The sequence below is a fragment of the Myotis davidii genome, unplaced genomic scaffold (assembly GCF_000327345.1).
Source record: "Myotis davidii unplaced genomic scaffold, ASM32734v1 scaffold478, whole genome shotgun sequence".
In the NCBI taxonomy this organism is placed as follows: Eukaryota; Metazoa; Chordata; class Mammalia; order Chiroptera; family Vespertilionidae; genus Myotis; species Myotis davidii.
The window spans coordinates 4681362-4691759 of record NW_006289570.1 but is presented as its reverse complement, the minus strand read 5'-3'; the positions used below and the strand labels follow the sequence as shown (position 1 = coordinate 4691759).

Sequence of the window (10398 nt, the reverse complement as noted above, 5' to 3'; positions counted from 1 at the left end):
AGAGTAATGTACCTAGGTAATAAGGCCCTAATGCATGCACCCTTCTGTAATGCTCTATGTAATATATTAATTTCTCTCCGTTTGAAGTCTCCTAAAATTTTTTTAAATTCAGAATTTAAAAACATGAAACCAAGGAAGAAACATGGCCCATGACTAGTGGTCTTTTTCCTAATCAAGAGTAACCAGGTTGTCACACGATGATTAAGCAAACACTTACTGAATGCTCATTCTGGGATAGCCTGCTCTCTAAATTCCTCTTTTCTATTAAAAGCTTCATCACATGTGGTAGTATGTGTGGGCAAAGATTCGAAGACCCTTTTTTTTCCCAAGGCGCTTGCTATCTGCAAGAAAGCAAATAAAAAAAGCATGCAAATAACTACAGGGCATCAGATACAGGATAAGATACTGAGAAAATGGCCGAGTTTTGGCAGGTGAAGAACCAGAGAAAGACATTTCAGGGTAGAGAAGAGTATGAACAAAAGTGCAGAGATGGTCAAGAACGAGTCATTTGGGAAAATGGCAAGTACCGTAGTTCACTTGGGATGCAGTGTCATCAGAGTTTGCACTGAGGTCTGGCAGAAACTCAGGTCTTCAAATTCCCAGTAACAGTGCTAGTGGCATTGCTTGGTTAGTTGTCTCTCTTCTGAAAGCGAGGTCAATAGTCTCCAAAGTAAACATATCCAGCTCCAGAGTTCCTGTCACATCCTCACAAACGCATCCAGGTCCCAGGTCTTGCAAATCTGGAGTCCATGCCGTGGCTAGTAATGGGCATCGGCTCCAGCGAGTGCGAAACACTGTAGTGAAACCCTTTCAACCCTCTATCCTGGACATCTCGTGTTTTGTCACAAAATTTCAAGCTTTGAGTTCCAGATGTTTGTGTCCCTCTTTTCTGCTGAGAAAAGCATCTTCTCACCACAATCAGGATTTGTTTGCAGTACATCCAGGTTTTATTACAAAAGACCAACACATTCCCCCCCAAATAAGTTATTTCTCTGGAAGTGAGATCATCTGTCTCTGCCCTTTAGGTAAAGGGAACAGTCAACTGATTTTTTTTTCAGACATTTGTATGCAATAGCAGAACTGGGTAACACCTAACCAAAATACACTTAATCGTGTGTGTTCGTTTGCTTAGAGTTGCACCACTCCACAAAACAAAAATGTTTGAAATCCAACTGTTCAAACATTTCTATAGTGTTTGCTGGGTAAAAGCAGCTGACAATTAACAAAGAAGCAAAAAACTGGCATTTTTGGCCACCTTAGCAACACACTTGCAAGCAAATAGAATACAAAGCAGTCCAGGAAAAAGTTAAGTTTGGGGAAACTTCCAAATCTACTGATTCTGAGGTTCAGCACAGGTTCAAACTCAATTTTTCAGAAAATGTTAACCTTCAATTAATAAAGATAACCCCCCAACATCTTCAGGAATTCCATGCCTGGATCAGTCAGTTCGTTAGCCAGCTTCCGAAAAATCCACCTGCACCATTAATTAGCTAGACTTGGCAGCACCATTTAAAAATAAGCCTGCTCACTACCAACCACATAGTCTAGGGGTATAAAATAGGAGCAAGTAACAGCTGGCAAACATGATCGTGAAAAACGGTCAATGAAAGAGTCAGAAAGGTAGTCAGGCACCAGTATAAGCAGCAACAAAGTTAATGGGCCAAAGATTAAATAGGTTTCTTGATATCAGAGAACACATCCACTCCTAGTTTCAGCTGCTTTATACTGGATGCCACTGTACCATATGCATTAGCCACCCTTCAGGCACCCCCCCAATGGGGAAAGGAAAGGACTCAGGAAAAAAGCCCAGCCAGTGGAGTGTTGTTACCCCAATATCCATTATGCACAGAAAAGCTCACATATCCCAGGGATTCAAACAGGGGCTTCAAATTGGTTGTGAAGGATCTCAAATGACATCTAGGCCTCAGTTTCCTCCCTGTGGCATAGAGAGATTGTGGTTAACTCTTTGGGGGTGACATCTCCCTTTGAAACCTTGTTGGCGATGGATCCTCATCCCCCTAAAATGCACATTCCCACTAATTTCTGCATACAATTTCAGGGAGTTTGGGGATTTCCAACTCCAATCCAAGGTTCCTGGGTTCAAAAAAAAATCGATGGATTGGGCAATGGCTGTTTTCTTACAAATCAGAAAATTTTACAAATAATAATGATCCCTTATGTACACTGACGCTTTGTGGTTTTACAAAGCGCTTTTAATCCCACAAACATCGACAGAGGAGGAAACTGAGGCGCAGATTACAGAGGGACTTGCTTAAGGTCACTCGGCCAGCTGGTGGCTAGGCCCGGAAGCAAACCCGGTTTTTGGGAAGAAATGTATTTACCAGCCATTGTAGGGCTGCCTGACTGGGACACTGTTGTGAAAGCTGCCGCCAGGGCTCCCGCCTCTCACTAAGGCGGCATAAGGAGGAAAAGGCAAAGTAGAAAGCCCACCACCAACCATCCCCCAGCCCCTTCCTGTCCCTCCAACTGGGTCCTTGCAGGCCCCGAAGGGTGGCGCCAGGCCTCCTCTCGCTCGATCGACCGCGCGCCCGCTCCGTCGCCCTACCAGACCGGGGAGGGGGGGAGGGCGCGCCAGGGCTTCTTCGAATTAGGGGCCTGACTCCCCGGCGACGAGACAAGATGGCTCCTCCGGTCCGCACCGCAGCTACCGTCCCGGCTGCGTCTCTCGGCCCGCCCCCGGTACTGTTTCTTTAAATGGCGGAGAGGGTTCGCTCGATCGACCGCGCGCCCGCTCCGTCGCCCTACCAGACCGGGGAGGGGGGGAGGGCGCGCCAGGGCTTCTTCGAATTAGGGGCCTGACTCCCCGGCGACGAGACAAGATGGCTCCTCCGGTCCGCACCGCAGCTACCGTCCCGGCTGCGTCTCTCGGCCCGCCCCCGGTACTGTTTCTTTAAATGGCGGAGAGGGTCACGAAAGCAGGAAGAGAGGCGCGTTCTGTCACGTGACAGGGGCGGGCCAAGCGAACAAGATCCGGTCACGTGGACTCATTTTGCCTACCAATCAGGACGCGTCGTTTCAGGGCGGGGGCGGGAGGAGCTGCGGCTCTGTGATTGGCTGAACGCGCCGCGGAGGCCTCGGGGGTTCTGGGCGTCGGGGAGTGCGCGAGGGAGCCGGATTCGTGTGCATAGGCGGAGACAAAGCGGTGGCTGTGGAGGCCGCAGAGGCGGCCGTGAGGCAACCCTGAGGGCCGAATTTCGCGGTGCTGAGTCCGGTCATCATCTCATTCTTCGCGGCGCACGGAAGGCTCGTGTCTGGGCGGCGGCGGACGCGGCGGCAGCACATGGTTCCAAGAACGAGCTGCGGTTGTTGGGTTCCAATTCCGTGGGGAGGGACAAAGGCAGCCGCGAGCGCCGGGCAACGCCCCGTCGGGTGGTGCGCTTGCTATTGCCCTTCATCCGGGCTCTGAAAGCTGGGCCCAACTCCTCTCCTGGAGCAGAGGCCGGGGAAGGGCCTGAGCGGCCGAGGCCGCATTCTGAGGAGAGTGGGGGAGGGGCGTGCCCGTCTGAGGTGACTTGGGCGGCTTCGCTGTGAGGCGCTTTAGTGGGTCATTGTGAGGTAATCGAACTCACTACCCTTAGAAGAGCGGGGTGGGGCTCTGTACGCGGGAGTCCGCCCTCTGCGGTTAAGAGAGATTTCAGTTGGGAGTTCGTGAAGCCCTTACTTACCGCACTATCGCCATCTAAACCCGAATCATGCCCACCAGGCTGGGGCCCATGTAAGGATCCTGGGATCATTGGTGGCGAAGACATGGCTGATTGTCCGGTTTTATAACAGAAGTAGTACATTTCCCGAGTGGGAAGTTCCCTGGAAGAACAAGAAGAAAACGAAGAAGGAGCAGTAATAAAAGCGCCCACTCCAGCACCATCTACTTCAAGATTATCCACATTTCGACTCATTGAACTATCTCGCAACTTAACGGGAAAAGCTCCTAAGACTACAGGTGTAGGACAATTCTATTCAAAATATTGTCATAGTCTGAGAAGATAAAAAAAAATACTTAAAGGAGGAATCAATTGTAGTTTTAGACATCTCTGGCTATACTTTGGATAGGTTCGCAGTAAACTTGTTTAAGAAGCACAGACTTACCAAACCTTCCTGGAAGAAATCCTGGAAAACCTATTTCATTGTAAGGCTGTGTTTCCCAGTTTGTAGGTAAAGGCCCGAACCTCACTGCAATCATGGCTTTCACAAATTACAGCAGTCTGAATCGAGCTCAGCTAACGTTTGAATATCTGCACACAAATTCGTAAGTATCCTGTAGGTGCCACTATCGTCACCGATAACTCATTTCTTGATATTAGTATGGAAACCCTCCCAGGAAATTTCGCTTTTTCACTTTTGGGGAATGAGCCTTGAGCTCTATATGGAAGAACAGAGATCAGTGAAACATTGCTTGCTAATCCAGAATTCAAATGCAAACTAGTTATTTGAGGTCACTATATCGAGTTGTTTCTGAAGTGTTTGATAGGAATCCAAGTACTGTTCTTTGGATCACCAAAAGTTGGACTATTCTAGCATATTCGCTTTAGTGACAACAGCAAAAACTGTTGGGCTATAACAAGTTTTTTTTCTTTCTAACAAGGGGGGGAAAAAGAAGACATTCAAGTGACAGCTTGTGAGAAGAAAGTATTAATTTTTTTCCTCCAGCAAACAGTTGGTTTTATATTCCTTGGGAAATTTGTCCCCACAGCCGACATTGTTTTCATATGTTAAGCAGGAAATAGCAACTTGTTTAAACCCATGATTTAAATAGCCACTCTCCAAAATGTGTGCAAATCTCAGAACACATGGTGTTTGATGTTCTTGGGTTCATGAAGAGATTACCATCACTCCAAATTGGTCTGGAATGTTTCAGGGTTAATCCTTATGTTCACTCTCTTGGAAGTGATTCATTAGGCTCATAACTACTTTGTGTTTTAATATGGTAATTTGTCACTTTTGAGATAAAGGTAAGTATTCTAACATTTTAATATGTGGAGAGGTGATGAGCAGCTAAATGATGGCCCAGAGATCTGAAGAATCACCTTCAAGGCTGAGAATATAGACTTCAGTTATCCATTAATAGTATAATTTTATCCTTTTACGGGAAAGGACTTAGAAACAAAACCAAAACCCTAAATTCCAGAGTCATCTTTGTGATCATGTCTGTAATTTTTTTGATTGCTATTTTTCCTATCAAAATTTTTCTAAGTGGAGTGAATTGTCAAACTATGAGAACTTGGTTTTGTTTTATTTAGGAAGCTTATTGAACTAGAGTGTTTTAGAATAGGTACTGTAAAGGTTACCTATGTGAATTCTTGATTGGTGAACTTGAAATCCAGTTAGGTAAGGGTGCTGACTAGTTTATAACATAGCCTTGCTATCCTTTATGTTTGAACTGTCACATTTGGAACCAGCAGTTGAAGGCCACTAGATGTTCACAGATGATCAGGCTGTGCAATGAGGGGCCAAATTTGGAATAGCAGACTGTTTGATAATCTTGGAAGAACATGAATGGGACTTCTAAACTGGGTTCTTGATCCAGCTTCCCCAGACTTTATTTGATTATAAAATAATAGTAATAATAATTAATTGCTTCATGCCACTACTATTTTAAACATGGCTGAAAGTAATCTTTATAGCAACACTGCTGGGATTATTCCTATTTTGCATCTGAGGAAACAGGTTAAGTTTCATGCCAAAGATTACACAGCTGCTAAGTGGCAGATTTTAGGCACTAAGATTTATCTGGCAACAGTGGTTAGTGCTTTTAACCATTAGGCAATACTGGCTCTAGTCAGTTTTACCATTTTTATAAAAAAATATATTTTTATTGATTTCAGAGAGGCAAGGAGAGGGAGAGAGAGAGAAACATCAATGTGAGAATCATTGATTGGCTGCCTCCTACATGCCTCCCACTGGGGACTGAGTCCACAAACCAGGCATGTGCCCTTGACCGGAATCAAACCCGGACCCTTCCCTCCGCAGGCCAACGCTCTATCCACTGAGCCAAACTGGCTAGGGCCAATTTTACCTTTAAGGTCTTCTTTCCTTCTCTATATAGGAAAGGGTTTACTTCTCACTTTAAAAGTCTTCAGTTTTATCTCGGCCTCTAATTTGGAGGATCTGGGATATTTGTCTCTGCTTATTTGTTTTGCTATATTATAACTTAATAACAATAGGTGGACAGAGCCAAAGCAAAGAATCGAACCTCAGTTAAATCACCAAAGCGATATTGGAGAATTTTCTGTGAATTTGATTTACCAGCATTGAACTGGAACCACCTGCTTGCATGGACATTTGAGGTTGGATGTATCATTTTGGAAGCTCTGGGATATCTGGATTACATTGAATTTGTCTACTTTTGAATATGTCCACTTGTGCCAGAAGAAAATATGAACTAGAATAACAAGACAAGTTTCTGGTTTGTAACTAATTTAAAGAGATTTCTTTAATGTGGTGACCTGACTGGAAGTTCACTTCTAGAGGAAACAAAATTTTAAAGTAAAAGATTTTTTATTGTTTTACAGAGAGAGAAACAGACACACAGATATTGATTTGTTCCACTTATTTTATGCATTCATTGGTTGCTGCTTGTATATGGTCTGACCAGGGCTAGAACCCAAAACGTTGGCATATTGGGACAACGCTTCTAACCAGCTGAAATACCCGGCCAGAGCCTTAAATTTTCTTAAGCTGTGACTTGATACGTTTTTTTTAAATTTTTTTTATTTAAAAAAAAAATTGGTTGATTTCAGAGAGGAAGGGAGAGGGAGAAAGAGAGATAGAAACATCAGTAATGAGAGAGAATCACTGATTGGCTGTCTCCTGCACACCCCACACTGGGAATTGAGCCCTCAACCCAGGCATCTGTCCTGACTGGGCATGTGTCCTAACCGTGACCTCGTGGTTCATAGGCCAGTACTCAACCAGTGAGTCAAACTGGCTGGCCTTGATACTCTTAATGGTAGATGTATCTCCTCTGTGTTAAGTGGTGCAGTGTCACCTTGAGATAAGGTGAAATTTATCACATGCCCTTGGCCGGAATCGAACCTGGGACCCTTCAGTCCGCAGGCCGACGCTCTATCCACTGAGCCAAACCGGCCTCGTTTGTTTTGTTATAATGTTAAAAAGATCTTAGGTTGCCTGACATCTACATCTACAATACAGTGGGGCCTTGACTTATGAGTTTAATTCGTTCCGAGACCGAGCTCGTTAAGGAGCTTGTTAACTCAAATTACTCTATCAACTCAATGCAACAAATAATCGGCCGAGAGACAGCTGGTATCTCAAAAACCTCGTTAGTCGGGACACTCGTAAGTCAAGGCCCCACTGTAGTTGGAAAAATACGTTTGAGAGGAGATTACACTTGTGAATTATGAAATGGCCCTTTCCCTACCTCCTATTTAATGTAGATTTGCAAGCAGAACCCCAACTGGAAGGATGGAAAATCACTGTGATGCAGTGGAAAGATCATGGGCTTGAGAGCCTGCCAAGCTTGGATTTGATTGCTTCTTGCCTATGTCCTTGGGCAGAGGTCAAATTCTCTGAGTCTTCATCTGTAAAATGGGGCTAGTTTGACAGTGTTTTTGAGTATTATGTAAAGTAATGGTTATAAAATAATTAGTTTATACATGATACATGGTAAAAATTGAATGGGTGATTATTATTCTACTTATAGTAGCTTATATAACGCCAAAGTTGGTAAGTATGGTAGCAATTTGCTGTTTGGTACTAGTCATTATGCAGTTAAGTTTTTAGTAAATTCTGGACCATCTGTTAAAGATAGTAAGCATCTGTCTTGATTTTTAATTTTTTTTTTTAGATCTACGGTAACTACTGATGGTTATTCTCTTGGTTACATTAGCATGAAGGTTTAAGCAGGCATGGAAAATTCTTAGGATATGTGAAAGTCAGGATAATTTGTTTTAATTCTGGATATTGCTAGTATGAGATGATAAAAGTTAGGGTTTTTAGATTAAAGGAGTTTCATGCTGTTACTGCTCTTGGTGGTGGTGGCTTTGTGACTGATAATAAAAAGTTCATGAGCAATCTAGGTGTACTGGTCGTAGTAATGTTCCTTTGGCATAAGATGCATAGCTTAAGTCATTCTGCAGTACTGCTAAGTGGTCTGATAGAGCAGAATGCTTAAATATAAGATGTCTGCTTTCTATGTTCCTGTTGGCACATTTTATAACTTTTTATATTGGCTATATGATATTTTTGGGTTCTATCTATATTGGAAGTGAATATAGAGTAAACTGTCAATTCTAGAGACAATATTTCTTATGATTTATAATTCTGTAAAATGTAGAGTTCTTACTCTAAATATATTAAAGCAATATGAATGTAAAATGGTTGCTCTAGAATTTCTCTAGATTATTTTCTTTTGATTTGGGCAATTGACTATTGTCAACATATCCAAGTATTTATATAGTTTAAATGCAGGACGAATACGAATAGGGAGAACATTTTCTTACATAATGAGTAGATTTTCCTATGAATTTGTCACTGGAAATGCTGAGCTGCAGAACAATTTCCTTCACAGCACAAATGGTATAAAAGCCTAGATCAGTTGAAAGTGAGAGCTTGTTAAAAATCTTTCTTTTTCTAGATGGTTGATTTTTCTTGAATCATATGTAAGGAATTGTTAGGTCTGTGAAGAAAAGAATTTCCTTTGATAGTTACTCAAATATCTGTATCTCAGATACTAACTAGAAACTAGTGTATCTCTTTGAATATTATTTGAAAAAAGGAGAACTTGTGCAGTTGGTATGTTTTTGGTTATTATCATTTTAAGAAATATTTTGAACTCTGGCTTTAGTATTTGATAGTAGGATCCATCATTAATCAGTTGGAAGGCTGGAGAAAATGCAAGTGTTGTCTCCGAATTTATCAACAACTAGAGGCTTGCTGCATGAAATTCATTCAAGGGACTTGGCCCTCGCAGCCCCTGCTTTGTCCAGGACTGTCAAGAAGGTTGTTCGGCTCTCTGGTCTAATTAGCATATTATGCTTTTATTATAGATTGTCACAAAAGGCACCGTTTTTGATGTATCAGTACACATCACAAAAGTATTCCTTAGTTACATTTTAAAGATACTTGTTAACTTACCTGAAGTATGGAAGTGTGGAACAGCATTGATAAGTGTGGAACAGCATTGATAAGTGTGGAACAAGGAAGACCATTTGTTTTTTTGTTTTTTTTTAAAATATATTTTATTGATTTTTTACAGAGAGGAAGGGAGAGAGATAGAGAGTTAGAAACATCGATGAGAGAGAAACATCGATCAGCTGCCTCCTGCACATCTCCCACTGGGGATGTGCCCGCAACCCAGGTACATGCCCTTGACCGGAATCGCACCTGGGACCTTTCAGTCCGCAGGCTGACGCTCTATCCACTGAGCCAAACCGGTTTCGGCAAGGAAGACCATTTGGAATGATTTTTAAAAATTCTAAATGTACAAGGCACATTTCTAAACAATATAAAGAAAACAGTGAAAACAGCCAGAGACAGTTTGTGCTTGCTCTTTTGAGATCTTACTATTGAATTCTAAACCTCTCTCATTTTCATGTGAAGTGGTCAGAAATATGTATTGCTGCCCTAGCCTGTCTGGCTCAGTGGATAGAGCGTTGGACTGTGGACTGAAGGGTCCCGGGTTGGATTTCTGTCAAGGGCATATTTCCCAGGTTGCAGGCTCGATCCCCAGTGTGAGGTGTGCAGGAGGCAGCTGATCAATGATTCTCATCATTGATGTTTCTATTATATCTCTCTTCCTGACCCTCCCTCTCTGAAATCAACAAAAATATATTTTAAAAAAGAAAAATATGTATTGCTGAGAAGGCAAAAGGGTATTAGAATAAGTTTTCCAGACTATTCATATTCAACATTTTCCCTAAAAGACCAGATACTTCATTCTTTAACTTAGAGTACAGAACACTACTTCACTTTGTAAATTCTAAGTTAGGAAAATGACTGGTTAAAGGTTAAGAGCAAATGTTAGGTTTATTTTTAACTTACTTTACCTTCAACAAATCACTTTAATTTTCTAGCTTATTACTTTTTATCTCTCTTTTTTTAGTGGAGTAATATACAGAATGCTTAAAAAAAAATTTCAGTTGGTAATTTGAAGAATTTAGCCAAACTGGTGTGGGTCAGTTGGTTGAGCATAATCCCGTGTGCCAAGAATGTCACCAGTTCGATTCCCGGTCAGGGCACATGCCCAGGTTGGGGGCTCGATCCTCAGTATGGGGTGTGCAGGAGACAGCTGATTGATGTTTCTCTCATCGTTTCTATCTCTCCCTCCCTTCCTTTCTCTGAAATCAATAAAAACATTAAAAAAGAGAGATAATTTGAAGAATTTAATATGATTTTAAAGACAAGAGTTTTTAATAAAGG

The 10398-nt window shown here is 42.3% G+C and overlaps 1 protein-coding gene and 1 long non-coding RNA gene across 4 annotated transcripts in view; one reads left to right on the top strand and one right to left on the bottom strand.

Moving 5' to 3' along the window:
* Nucleotides 1-2318, bottom strand: part of LOC102752466 — an 8699-nt gene extending 6381 nt beyond the window's left edge. For all 3 annotated transcript variants that reach the window (XR_435592.2, XR_001513595.1, XR_001513594.1), the window contains exons 1-2: nt 528-2318; nt 218-341 (exon numbers count right to left, since the gene is read on the bottom strand). This is a non-coding gene — a long non-coding RNA (uncharacterized LOC102752466). The remainder of the gene's footprint in view (nt 1-217; nt 342-527) is intronic.
* A 734-nt stretch (nt 2319-3052) lies between these two features.
* Nucleotides 3053-10398, top strand: part of MORC2 (MORC family CW-type zinc finger 2) — a 43995-nt gene continuing 36649 nt past the window's right edge. The window contains exons 1-2 of the mRNA XM_015562837.1: nt 3053-4267; nt 7416-7479. Of these exons, the coding sequence (XP_015418323.1) occupies nt 4200-4267; nt 7416-7479 (132 nt within the window). The 5' untranslated portion in view covers nt 3053-4199. The remainder of the gene's footprint in view (nt 4268-7415; nt 7480-10398) is intronic.